The sequence below is a fragment of the Mustela nivalis genome (assembly GCF_964662115.1).
Source record: "Mustela nivalis genome assembly, chromosome: 6".
NCBI lineage: Eukaryota > Metazoa > Chordata > Mammalia > Carnivora > Mustelidae > Mustela > Mustela nivalis.
The window spans coordinates 27,102,520-27,116,467 of record NC_139025.1 but is presented as its reverse complement, the minus strand read 5'-3'; the positions used below and the strand labels follow the sequence as shown (position 1 = coordinate 27,116,467).

The 13,948-nt window shown below is 38.2% G+C and overlaps 1 protein-coding gene across 3 annotated transcripts in view; it reads left to right on the top strand.

Moving 5' to 3' along the window:
- The window catches only part of GALC (galactosylceramidase), a 67,479-nt gene that overhangs the window by 6,966 nt on the left and 46,565 nt on the right, over nucleotides 1-13,948 (top strand). For 2 of the 3 annotated variants that reach the window (XM_082735623.1, XM_082735624.1), the window contains exons 2-7: nucleotides 425-493; nucleotides 730-793; nucleotides 2,996-3,109; nucleotides 5,067-5,206; nucleotides 7,404-7,442; nucleotides 9,904-10,034. In XM_082735623.1, the coding sequence (XP_082591749.1) occupies nucleotides 425-493; nucleotides 730-793; nucleotides 2,996-3,109; nucleotides 5,067-5,206; nucleotides 7,404-7,442; nucleotides 9,904-10,034 (557 nt within the window). Of the gene's footprint in view, nucleotides 1-424; nucleotides 494-729; nucleotides 1,314-1,537; nucleotides 3,110-5,066; nucleotides 5,207-7,403; nucleotides 7,443-9,903; nucleotides 10,035-13,948 lie in introns of all 3 variants that reach the window. The other variant, XM_082735625.1, reaches the window with a different exon arrangement.

The following is a 13,948-nucleotide window of genomic DNA, read 5'->3' as shown; positions in this document are numbered from 1 at the left end:
CCAAATGCGGGTGTGAAATTCATTCCAGACAGAAGAAAGAGAAAAAGTAGTTTGATAAGACTAGATAGAAAGCACAAGAGTGATACCAGCTGAAGTGTCACAGTTAAATAGTTAAGAGATTTGGGTATAAAACTGACCAATTTGAACTTTATCCTGAAAGCTCTGGGCAGAGGGGAGGTCTTGGAAGGTTCAAACAGAATATTTTCATGGTTGGGTTTGTGTTTTGGGAAGATTAATGTGGCAAGTAGTGTGGAGAATAGAATACAGGGAGACTGATGGAGGAGGCCCTGGGAAATGACTTTCCACCACTCAACTTTCCCCAAGAACTGGCTACACATGGGCTGCCGGGTGGCATGCGTCAGCACTATGAAATATGTTCCTGATTGGATTTGTTTAATTTATACTTTTGAAATTTTTTTTTTAGGCAACCTCCCGACTTCTAGTAAATTATCCAGAGCCCTATCGTTCTCAAATACTGGATTATCTCTTTAAGGTAATGAGAAAATAATTATTTAATGGCATCTGTGGTATTTTTTGAAACGATGGTGAATTTTAATGATAGAATTGATCGCCTTCACAATTCTAACTTTAAAAAAAAAAACCAGAAAATTACTTTTTGGAATAAGTTGCTATTTATTTGAAATGGGTTTTCGCATCAGTAATTGTCTTAAGGTACTTTGTCCTTCTCGCAGTGAATCATGGTATTAATACTCCTACTTCTTTCCCCAGCCAAACTTCGGTGCCTCTTTGCATATTCTAAAAGTCGAAATAGGTGGTGATGGGCAGACAACAGGTAGGAGATTTGGGAGATGGGATTGATTTCCTTCAACATTTTAATCTATACTTAAACTTAGGAACTGTGAATTCGAATATAAATGATACCAACGTTATTGATGTTGATTATTGCTTATAGATTGTTTCTTATTGGTCCTTTTTTATCCTGTTAAAATACATGATAATACTCATTTTTTTCTCATAAAAAATAGCATTTGGACTTTAGATTGCTTATTTAGTTGGATTAATCGGTAGTAAACAAACCCACAATTTTTTCAAAAAACTATATCACTAGACAGAGCATAGAGACAATTTTAAGTTTTTATTGAGAAGTTCAAAAAAGAAAACTCTTTTTTGTTTTTAAAGATTTTATTTATTTATTTGACAGAGAGAAATCACAAGTAGATGGAGAGGCAGGCAGAAAGAGAGGAGGAAGCAGGCTCCCTGCTGAGCAGAGAGCCTGATGTGGGACTTGATCCCAGGACCCTGAGATCATGACCTGAGCTGAAGGTAGCGGCTTAACCCACTGAGCCACCCAGGTGCCCCCAAAAAGAAAACTCTTTTTTTTTTTTTTTTTTTTTAAAGATTTTATTTATTTATTTAACAGACAGAGAGAGATCGCAAGTAGGTAGAGAGGCAGGCAGAGAGAGAGAGGGAAGCAGGCTCCCTGCTAAGCAGAGAGCCTGATGCGGGCCTCGATCCCAGGATCCTGAGACCATGACCTGAGCCGAAGGCAGAGGCTTTAACCCACCGAGCCATCCAGGCGCCCCCAAAAAGAAAACTCTTAATGTGGAAAACATGTAGAATGTTATTATGTTATTAGCTTTAAATAAAATAATGTGGCAAACATAAAAGTCATTAGTATTTCAGAGATACAGCTTTTTTCTCTTTTAAAAACAAAATTATATTTTTTAAAAGATTTTTAAAATTTATTTATTTGACAGAGAGAGACAGAGATCACAAGTAGGCAAGAGGCAGGCAGAGAGAAAGGGGGAAGCAGGCTCCCTGCTGGGCAGAGAGCCTGATGCAGGGCTCAATCTCAGGATCCCCTGGGATCATGACCTGATCCGAAGGCAGAGGCTTAACCCATTGAGCCACCTAGGCGCCCAAAAACAAAATTATTTTTTAACCATTAAATTTTTAATCTTCATTGTTACCCTTTTGATTGGCTTTGTGTAGTCCATGTAGTCAATTAATGTACAGGAAGAAGAAAATTCTCTTTGTGATAATGTAGCTTATTATTTATAGGCCAGATTCCATTAGAGTAAACTTTACAGTATCGTCTGTATACACGTGTTCCTACTGGTGACTTGGGAATAATTTTTGTTAAAGAGATATGTCTGTGTGGTGGTATTAGTGTTTAATTAATATTGAAAGAAAAACAAAGAAAAAACAAAAGAAACCTCTGTAACACAAACTTCCTCAAGCTACCATAAGAGGAGGTGTATTTCCTTGTCCACTCCTTTTATGCAGAATTGGTAATGGCTGGCCTTCTACATTTGCTGAAGTGAAATTAGAGGTAGAGATATAGAAGTGGGTAGCTCTTGTGAATCTGATGTTTATCTTTGAGAAGAAAAGGGCCAGGCCATTCTCCTTATGAGACCCTTCCTAGCATGGGCAGATGTTTGTGAAATGTAACGTTATGAGGACTGATATCAGCTACTTACCTTGTCAAACCACAGAAGTTAGGTAGAATTTTCTTATAGAGGGGAAATACAGATGTATACTCTTTTTTCTGTCAAAGCTCTGTTGTCTTGGTGTCACACGGCATGCTATAGGCTCAAGTCCTGGGGTATGAGAATGGGGCTTAGGAGCCTGGAGATTTACATCAAGGACTGAGAAACCAGAAGTTGAGCTGATCTAACTCAGTGTCAAACATGGGGATTTGAAAACCCCAGAAAGACCAGACCAAAGCCTGGGAGAATGTAGTCCTAGGACTTCTCAATTACGTGAATTGACAACACTTCTCTCAAAGCTGCTTATATAATAGAAAGTTGTGGCTTTGTTTTTCAAGACTTTTATGATACTAAGAGTAATGAAAAAATATGAAATAATATGCTTTGATCATTCATCCTCAAGTTGTCTAAGATCATTCTTACTTGCCCCATGTCAGGATTGGAACCAGAATATGTCTTCTCTGAAATGTGTGTACGTATAGGGGAGAGGGACCCTCTGAAAACAGTGCTTCTGGTTTCCTTTCTCTTTTGCTTCTCCCCTGCAGATGGTACTGAACCCTCCCACATGCACTACGCGTTAGATGAGAATTATTTCCGAGGATATGAGTGGTGGTTAATGAAGGAAGCTAAGAAGCGGAACCCTGATATTATACTCATGGGTAAGAAGTGAAGTTTGCCATGCTTTTGCAGCCTCTTTGACTTTCAGATTCTGAATTCTGTGTGTGGAGTCATTGTTAATACTGAAGTACTAATAATGTTGTCAATACTACCATTATCGTACTAGCAGCAAAACATGAGTCAGACTTGATCCTTTCTTTGCCCTTAGATGCTATGTCTGCTCTGTATGTGTAATACCTCAGCAGTGAGGCATTACTCTTCCCATCTACAAAAGCAGTGGAGGCTTAGGTTATGCCCCTGACTTAAGGTCAGGTAATTAGTAAATGGCAAAATCAGATATAGAAGCTAATTCCATTCTGGTTGTTTTTGCAATGCTCAACTCTTATCCTCAACAAAATTTCTTACAAAAATTTGTAAAAGGGCAATACTATCTAGAAAATTATGTATTAGGTACAGTAGTATATACCAACTATTTGTAAAATTATGCATTACATACAGTAGTAGACCCCATTTCTAGAAGAGGTACACATAAAAGTTTGTTCTGAACCTCAGCAACGTGATGGTCACTGTTCAAGGCATTGCGGGTACCAAGCAATCCAGCCCCTAATTCCCGCCCTGTGGAGCTTAAGTTCTAGTAGCAGGATCATTGGATTTCTCAAATAGGACTTTTGTATTTATTTTACAGTTCTCATATATTAATGCACAGACCTGTAAGATGTTGTAAACATACCCAGTGATGGCATACAGTCATCATTTGAAATGAATTTGATTTTTTGAAACAGGCTTCCATATCCAGTCTGTGTCAGACCAGTGAGATACATTTTTTAGGGTTTAATTTCAGGTTATTTTAAAAATCATTTCAACAATCGAATTAAAGGACAAGCATAAGTTTTTCAAAATTAAAAAAATGAGGAGTTGGTGTATTCTTTCAAAATGGTCTTTTGTAAGAGATTCCAGAAATGTTTGGAGCAGTTAAAAAAAAAAAAGAAGCATTATTGACTTCAGCACCATTGGGCTGCTTTCAAAGTCAGTTCTCATTTAAATGTAGAAAATCTGGCATGCTGAACCATGTTCTAACAAAGACTTACACATGCTGGGCCTTTTGAATGTATTTGGCATTTCATTGTTCTAAAATGTTCCAGTATTTTAGTGTCACATTTCTTATGGAATCTACATACACAGAGGCGTTCCTCCTGAGTTTAGAAAAATAAGCATTTTGTTCTTTTGTTCATTTTGATTTTTTTCAGTGGTGTACTGAATTGGTGATATAAATAGTTGAGGAACTTAACTGTTGAGCTTATTTTGATATGTTGTAACAGAATTAGGATTTAGAATTGTAATTAGTGCTTCTTGACTATTCTCATTTTCTTAAAAATAATAATTAAGGCATTGGAAGAATGTGGGTTATTTCATCTAAATCATACCACAAAGGCATACTTTCCTATTGAGTCATTGGCATTTATACAGATATGATGACAAACTAGTTTTGCTGAATTTGATTATCTGACTAATTAATTAATTTAAGGATGCTTAAATTTTTAGAAGTTGTACTAATGAATGAGGAATTTGTATTATACTTAACCTGTAGGAATGGTTAGGCATAAGCCTAACCTCCGATTTGACTTCAGAGGAAAGAAATGGAATATTAAATATCCCTATAGCAGGTGGTGGGCATGTTAAATTAAATTGTATGTTACATTTCTTTCTATTGATAAGTGTCTTTGAGAAAGTGTTTTTATTTCTTTTTCTTGAAAGAGCATTTGGAGTTATGGAAGCAATTCTAGGGATCAGTAAGGAGTTGCTGAGTTGATAAACTGGAAGGGATTTTGAGAATTTTTGCACAGTATATAATCTTTAAGAAGATCTGTATTAAAAAAGAAAAAAAAGCTCAGTATTGGCTTTTTGCTTATCCTGTGTTCATCTAGGTTTCTTTTGCTTTGTTTCTAGTGGGGCCAGCACGGGTATGCCCACTCTACCTTTACCTTTTCCTGTCTGCAGGGTTGCCGTGGTCGTTCCCCGGATGGCTGGGAAAACATTACAACTGGCCTTATGTAAATCTTCAGCTGACTGCCTACTATGTCATGACCTGGATTGTGGGTGCCAAGCATTATCATGACTTAGATATTGATTACATTGGGGTTAGTAATGTTTTTAAAAGTCGATTAACTTTTGAACATTTATTTGTAATTTTTTTTTTCTTTAAAGATTTTATTTGTTTATTTGACAGATAGAGATCACAAGTAGGCAGAGAGGCAGGCAGGCAGAGAGAGAGAGAGGGGAGGAAGCAGGCTCCCTGCTGAGCAGAGATCCTGATGCAGGGCTAAATCCCAGGACCCTGGGATCATGACCCGAGCCGAAGGCAGAGGCCTTAACCCACTAAGCCACCCAGGCGCCCTATTTGTAATTTTTTAAAGTAATTTGATTCTGTGGCATTTTGTTGACTGACCATTTTGTGTCACGAGACTAATTTGTTTTATTGGCATCTGATAATGAATTAACTACGTGTGACCTTTTATTTCTCCTCTTTGCCCATCTAAATTTTGACCCCTTTTGAAAACTACTAAGTATATAATACCTTCTCTGAACTACCTTTCTTTTTTATTTTTAATTTTGATTTTGGTATCACCCCAGCTCACGTTCTCCTTCTTAAAACGCTTTCCCTAGTTTTTTTAGTCATATAAAAATACTATATTTACCATACAGTTTAATGATTAATCTCATTTTGCTGAATCTTTTATTGTCCTAAACCAGGGGGTGGCAAACTTTTTCTTAGTGTATCAAAGAGTAAATATTTTATGTTTTGTGGGCCAAAGGCAGTATTAAGGCTATTATGTAGGTAATTATACAGCCATTTAAAATGTAGCCATTTAAAACTGTAAAAACCACTTTTAGCTCTCAGGTTGTAAAAAATACAAATGGTGGGTGGGCTGGATTTGGCAGGCTGGCTAAAATCTGCCTACCCTAATCTTAAACTGTTATTTAACACCTTTTAATGATTGAAAAAATGTAGAAATAACGTCTTTCCAACTGGTCTCTTGGCAGGCTGAAGGCATCGTACCTCACAGAGCCTCACATGTACACACAGTGGTCTCCATACTTGTTTGGTATTAATACATCATCTGTTAAAACTGATTTTAAAAGCATTCATGCAATTTGGCAAGCAATTATTGAGCTCCTGCTATGTTTCAGGCACTGTGACTGTTACGTTCTAGGGATACTAAGATGAGTAAGCCCTTAAGGAGGTTAGTGAGAGAGGTAGAAACTGGGACAGATAAACTGTAATATTACAGGAGGAGAGAGAACATGAGGGTGGGCTAAGGGCTGTAGGGAGCCAGAAGCAAGAATATACTTGTTTTTTGGTTGTCTTTCTCCAAATTATAATTGAAAATTAGTTTGAGAACTTTCAAATGTTAGGGTATTTTTAATCTGTAGTGAAACTCAATGTAGGTTTAGATCTAAATAACATTTTATTTTATGGTGAAGTCACACTTAGAAAATGTTTCTGGTAAAGAATGGGTAATTCACATGTCTTTTAGACTCACAGGCTGTGGTGAGGAGCTTCCTTCATAAGAAGTACTTTACTGTATCGCAAGAGTAAAATGAGTTATATATAGTGCCTAGACGCAAGGCCATCTCTGTTATTAACAGTTTTCTTAGCCCCAAAACAAATGTCATGGAAATTCTTTCTCAGCTCTAAAGCTTCATTCTTCCTGATTCTAAACCAACGAAAGCTGTGCATCTTCCTTTTATCTATTCTTGTTAAGAATTTGCCTTTGTGATGTAGCACATCATATGGGCTAAAAAAAAAAAAAATCACTTCTACTGTGTACTTATTAATACTTGGGTTTAGGTGTGCTGGTAAGATTTGTAAGAATTATTACAACATTCCTTGTGTCTGCTAGGTCTCCAGTGCCTAATAAGAGTCCCTGCACACATTACACTGGCAATGTTTGTTGAATGATTGAATGGGTATTCCCATTTTAGAAATCCTTAGAATGGGCCACGTGGACGACTCAGTCACTTAAGCCTCCAGCTCTTGGTTTCAGCTCACATGATCTCAGGGCCCTGGGATTGAGCTCCATGTCAGGCTCCATGCTTAGCAGGAAGTCTGCCTGAGGATTTCTCTCTCTCCCCTCTTCCTCTGCTTGCCCTCTCTCTCTCTCTCAAAGAAATAAAGAGTAAAAAAAAAAAAAAAAAAAAAAAAAAGAAATCACTGAAATAAGTGACTATTTAAAAATACACACCAAATATTCAAGGTTTTAAAAGGTAATATTTTAATTTTAACTTTCTGACCTTTAACTTTCAATTCGGACCGTTTGACTCTCTGTTTTGCAGATCTGGAATGAGAGGTCATTTGACATCAATTATATCAAGGTCTGTACAACTATAAAATCTTTTTATCTTAAAGTTATTGGTAAATAATTCTCTATGGTTCCATGGAAATTAGTAGAAACACTGTTTTTTACAGCCTAGATATTTGTTTTGCTAATTGTTATATAAAATTCATGCAAAAGCTTAATCATATTTAAATTCCTGATTAAAGCATAGATAACTCCTTGTGAACCCCAAATTTCCTGTCTCAAGACTTGTGTTGAGTTTTCCTATTTTAAAGTTTATTATTTGTGGAATTATGATAATCATTATAAAAACAATGCATCATGGTAGACTTTGAGGACTTAAAGAAATGTAGCTTTTTTTTTTCATTATCAACTGAGAAAAGGAGGCAAACCTGAAAAAGAACAAAGACCTTTATTTGGGGTGGGAATTGCAACTTGGGAGCACAGATTCTGGAGTAACCAGAAGAGTGTCCTGCCCTGGTGGGGCGGGTAAGGGGTTTTTATGACTAAGAAGGAAGAGGTAATTCCATGATGTAGATAAAGAAGAGAAAACACTGCTAATTCGGGGCTGACTGGTTGAGCCATTTCTGGTAACTCTCTCATCAGTTATTTTATTGGTGCTATCACAAACAAAACTGTCACTGGAATGTATTAATTAACTTTATTGTCCTCATATGTTCCGAATGCTAGTTGTTCTGTTGAAATGTTATGAGGAATTGCCTGTAACACTCTTGCCACTTCTGGCCTAGGTCAAGAGTTCATTTCTCGGAAAGGAAGTCTCTTCTGGCCAGAAATTTTATACAGTTCCACATCGTACATCAAAATTTCTCATATATAGTCTCATGGTTATTTTCTTTGGCATGCTTGTTACATTGGAATGTTCCATATGTTTCTCTCTATGATTAGCAAATAGGTAGCAAATCGGTAACATTTGCCAAGTGTGTTTTTTAGGGTCGCTTTTCCTAGTTATTTATCTCCATTTCGTTCTTACTAGCTTCTTTATTAGGTAATTATTTGCTGTTTTTCAGGAAAGGAAAAACTGAGAATAATAATTCCTCTGTCACTGGGAAACTAATGCCAGTTTAACTTTTTCAGGTGGAAGTAGTCTCTGGTTTGCTTTCCAGTTCTTTTTGTCTTGTGTTTGCTCCAAAAAACATGGTTTTGTGGTTACATTTTGTTTGGGTTTAAAAAATTTTTTTTTTCTTTAAGTGTGTTGTGTGTTTAAGTAGGTAATACCCACTAAATTCCTTTCGATTTATTTATTCATTTATTCCATCAGCAAGCATTGACTCAGCACTGGGGGGCGTCAGGCATTCCGCACATGCTTACAAGACAAGGACACAAAATACTGTTGCTGCCCAAAAGGAGTTCACATTTGAGGGCTATAGTCCTGGATGGGCAATGAAAATTCAGCCATAATTTCTCTAGCAGAATAATGCCTGAGCAGGGTTGTCAGAAGGTACAGGGTGGTCATTGAAGCTTCTGCCTAGGCAGATTAGGGAATGCTGTTAGAGAAGGTGATGTGTGGTTGGAATCTTCAAGGTGGGATGCATAGGAACTCCCCTGGTTGCTAGGGTGGGGGCAGGATGCCCCCAAGAAATGATGATTGAGAGTAAAGGGATTTGGGGGAAGCGCCAGGGTGAAAGAGTAGACACGCGGGAACTCTGAGGCTCCCGTAGGCTTCGGTGATCACCAGGGGACTGGCACGCTTTAATCTGGGGCTGTGGAGTTCGATGGGGTGGCTTGCAGCCAGGTCCGTGTAAGTCAGGGTCACCTCCAGGCTGCAGGCATGATCAGGGAAGTGAGATGTGGTGGAGGGGGCATTGTGGGGCTGTGGGAGGTGGGGCAGTGGAGCGGGGATAAGGTGGAAGCACAGGGTTGTTCCTGCAAAGTCATGGCTTCTGTGAGCGCAGGGCTAATGAGAGAATCAAGAGCCCAGAGTGGAAGCCATATTCCTGCGTGTGTGCTGTTTGACTCTGCAGTTGAGGGCGGCGTCATGACAGGGTCCCAATAGTGAAGGTGGGGAACTTTTTTATCTACCCAGGTTTGACATTTCACAGCCTGTGTTTTTCCTCGTGATTATACAAGTGCTTCTCTAGTTCATTTCATTTGAAGGAAGCATTGGAAACAGTAGAATCTGGTTTCCTTTTTTTTTTTTAAACTAATGATCTGCATATATGGTGGTGGTTTACTTAATTTTTTTTTTTTTTTTTTGCTATTATGAGTTTGTTGTTGATTCCATTAAAGTCAGAGGGAGAATTCCTCTAAAGCATTTTTACCTCTTATTATTTTTTTTTTTTTTTACAGTCCCATGAAGTAGGTTATCTTAATGATAATGCTTTATATTTTCCATAGGAGCCATGTTTCTATTGAGAAATAATATTGATACTATTATCCAGGATGCTGATTTTCCAAGGTACTTCAGCTATTGTGGTTGTAATTCAACAGCTGAAAACTCATTTGTAAACTTTCCTGTGTTCTCTTTCTCTCTCCGAAAGGTGTTAAGAAGAATGCTCAACTATCAAGGTCTCCATCGAGTGAAAATCATAGCGAGTGACAATCTCTGGGAGCCCATTTCTGCTTCTATGTTGCTCGACCCTGAGCTCCTGGAGGTGATTGATGTTATAGGGTAAGGAAGGTTTTGCTTTGAAAGCTTATCAGTTCCTGATTGCTTGCTTTCCATACTTGACTGTACCTTTGTTTTTGCTTTTCCTTCCCCCTTGACTACATGTTTGGAGGGAGCTTTCTTGTATTTACTTAACTAAAACACCTGTGACTGGTGTTTCATTCCTTTCCGTTTGAAATGTATGCACGGTTGGCCCTTGAACAGCTCAGGTATGAACTGAGCCAGTCCACTGATGTGTGGAATTTTTACATTACTATAAATGTATTTTCTCTTCCTTGTGATTTTCTTTTTTTAATTTTTTATTTTTTTATAAACATATATTTTTATCCCCAGGGGTACAGGTCTGTGAATCACCAAGTTTACACACTTCACAGCACTCACCAAAGCACATACCCTCCCCAATGTCCATAATCCCACCCCCTTCTCCCAACCCCCCTCCCCCCAGCAACCCTCAGTTTGTTTTGTGAGATTAAGAGTCACTTATGGTTTGTCTCCCTCCCAATTCCATTTTGTTTCATTGATTCTTCTTCTACCCAATTAAGCCCCCATGTTGCATCACCACTTCCTCATATCAGGGAGATCATATGATAGTTGTCTTTCTCTGCTTGACTTATTTCGCTAAGCATGATACGCTCTAGTTCCATCCATGTTGTCGCAAATGGCAAGATTTCATTTCTTTTGATGGCTGCATAGTATTCCATTGTGTATATATACCACATCTTCTTGATCCATTCATCTGTTGATGGACATCTAGGTTCTTTCCATAGTTTGGCTATTGTGGACATTGCTGCTATAAACATTCGGGTGCACGTGCCCCTTTGGATCACTACGTTTGTATCTTTAGGGTAAATACCCAGTAGTGCAATTGCTGGGTCATAGGGCAGTTCTATTTTCAACATTTTGAGGAACCTCCATGCTGTTTTCCAGAATGGCTGCACCAGCTTCCATTCCCACCAACAGTGTAGGAGGGTTCCCCTTTCTCCGCATCCTCGCCAGCATCTGTCATTTCCTGACTTGTTGATCTTATCCATTCTGACTGGTGTGAGGTGATATCTCATTGTGGTTTTGATTTGTATTTCCCTGATGCCGAGTGATATGGAGCACTTTTTCATGTGTCTGTTGGCCATCTGGATGTCTTCTTTGCAGAAATGTCTGTTCATGTCCTCTGCCCATTTCTTGATTGGATTATTTGTTCTTGGGTGTTGAGTTTGCTAAGTTCTTTATAGATTTTGGACACTAGTCCTTTATCTGATATGTCGTTTGCAAATATCTTCTCCCATTCTGTCAGTTGTCTTTTGTTTTGTTAACTGTTTCCTTTGCTGTGCAAAAGCTTTTGATCTTGATGAAATCCCAATAGTTCATTTTTGCCCTTGCTTCCCTTGCCTTTGGCGATGTTCCTAGGAAGATGTTGCTGCGGCTGAGGTTGAAGAGGTTGCTGCCTGTGTTCTCCTCAAGGATTTTGATGGATTCCTTTCGCACATTGAGGTCCTTCATCCATTTTGAGTCTCTTTTTGTGTGTGGTGTAAGGAAATGGTCCAATTTCATTTTTCTGCATGTGGCTGTCCAATTTTCCCAGCACCATTTATTGAAGAGGCTGTCTTTTTTCCATTGGACATTCTTTCCTGCTTTATCGAAGATTAGTTGACTGTAGAGTTGAGGGTCTATTTCTGGGCTCTCTATTCTGTTCCATTGATCTATGTGTCTGTTTTTGTGCCAGTACCATGCTGTCTTGATGATGACAGCTTTGTAATGGAGCTTGAAGTCCGGAATTGTGATGCCACCAACTTTGGCTTTCTTTTTCAATATCCCTTTGGCTATTCGAGGTCTTTTCTGGTTCCATGTAAATTTTATAATTATTTGTTCCATTTCTTTGAAAAAGATGGATGGTACTTTGATAGGAATTGCATTAAATGTGTAGATTGCTTTAGGTAGCATAGACATTTTCACAATATTGATTCTTCCAATCCAGGAGCATGGAACATTTTTCCATTTCTTTGTGTCTTCCTCAATTTCTTTCATGAGTACTTTATAGTTTTCTGAGTATAGATTCTGTGCCTCTTTGGTTAGGTTTATTCCTAGGTATCTTATGGTTTTGGGTGCAATTGTAAATGGGATTGACCCCTTAATTTCTCTTTCTTCTGTCTTGTTGTTGGTGTAGAGAAATGCAACTGATTTCTGTGCATTGATTTTATATCCTGACACTTTACTGAATTCCTGTACAAGTTCTAGCAGTTTTGGAGTGGAGTCTTTTGGGTTTTCCACATACAGTATCATATCATCTGCGAAGAGTGATAATTTGACTTCCTCTTTGCCGTTTTGGATGCCTTTAATTTCCTTTTGTTGTCTGATTGCTGAGGCTAGGACCTCTAGTACTATGTTGAATAGCAGTGGTGATAATGGACATCCCTGCCGTGTTCCTGACCTTAGCGGAAAAGCTTTCAGTTTTTCTCCATTGAGAATGATATTTGCGGTGGGTTTTTCATAGATGGCTTTGATGGTATTGAGGTATGTGCCCTCTATCCCTACACTTTGAAGAGTTTTGATTAGGAAGGGGTGCTGTACTTTGTCAAATGCTTTTTCAGCATCTATTGAGAGTATCATATGGTTCTTGTTCTTTCTTTTATTGATGTGTTGTATCACATTGACTGATTTGCAGATGTTGAACCAACCTTGCAGCCCTGGAATAAATCCCACTTGGTCGTGGTGAATAATCCTTTTAATGTACTGTTGAATTCTATTGGCTAGTATTTTGGTGAGAATTTTCGCATCTGTGTTCATCAAGGATATTGGTCTACAGCTCTCTTTTTTGATGGGATCCTTGTCTGGTTTGGGGATCAAGGTGATGCTGGCCTCATAAAATGAGTTTGGAAGTTTTCCTTCCATTTCTATTTTTTGGAACAGTTTCAGGAGAATAGGAATTAGTTCTTCTTTAAATGTTTGGTAGAATTCCCCGGGGAAGCCGTCTGGCCCTGGGCTTTTGTTTGTTTGGAGATTTTTAATGACTGTTTCAATCTCCTTACTGGTTATGGGTTTGTTCAGGCTTTCTATTTCTTCCTGGTTCAGTTGTGGTAGTTTATATGTTTCTAGGAATGCATCCGTTTCTTCCAGATTTTCAAATTTGTTGGCGTAGAGTTGCTCATAGTATGTTCTTATAATAGTTTGTATTTCTTTGGTGTTAGTTGTGATCTCTCCTCTTTCATTCATGATTTTATTTATTTGGGTCCTTTCTTTTTTCTTTTTGATAAGTCTGGCCAGGGGTTTATCAATCTTATAAATTCTTTCAAAGAACCAGCTCCTAGTTTTGTTGATTTGCTCTATTGTTTTTTTTGGCTTCTATTTCATTGGTTTCTGCTCTGATCTTTATGATTTCTCTTCTCCTGCTGGGCTTAGGGTTTCTTTCTTGTTCTTTCTCCAGCTCTTTTAGGTGTAGGGTTAGGTTGTGTACCTGAGACCTCCTTGTTTCTTGAGAAAGGCTTGTACCGCTATATATTTTCCTCTCAGATCTGCCTTTCTGTGTCCCACAGATTTTGGACCGTTGTATTTTCATTATCATTTGTTTCCATGATTTTTTTCAATTCTTCTTTAATTTCCCGGTTGACCCATTCATTCTTTAGAAGGATGCTGTTTAGTCTCCATGTATTTGGGTTCTTTCCAAACTTCCTTTTGTGGTTGAGTTCTAGCTTTAGAGCATTGTGGTCTGAAAATATGCAGGGAATGATCCCAATCTTTTGATACCGGTTGAGTCCTGATTTAGGACCGAGGATGTGATCTATTCTGGAGAATGTTCCATGTGCACTAGAGAAGAATGTGTATTCTGTTGCTTTGGGATGAAATGTTCTGAATATATCTGTGATGTCCATCTGGTCCAGTGTGTCGTTTAAGGCCTTTATTTTCTGGCTGATCTTTTGCTGGGATGA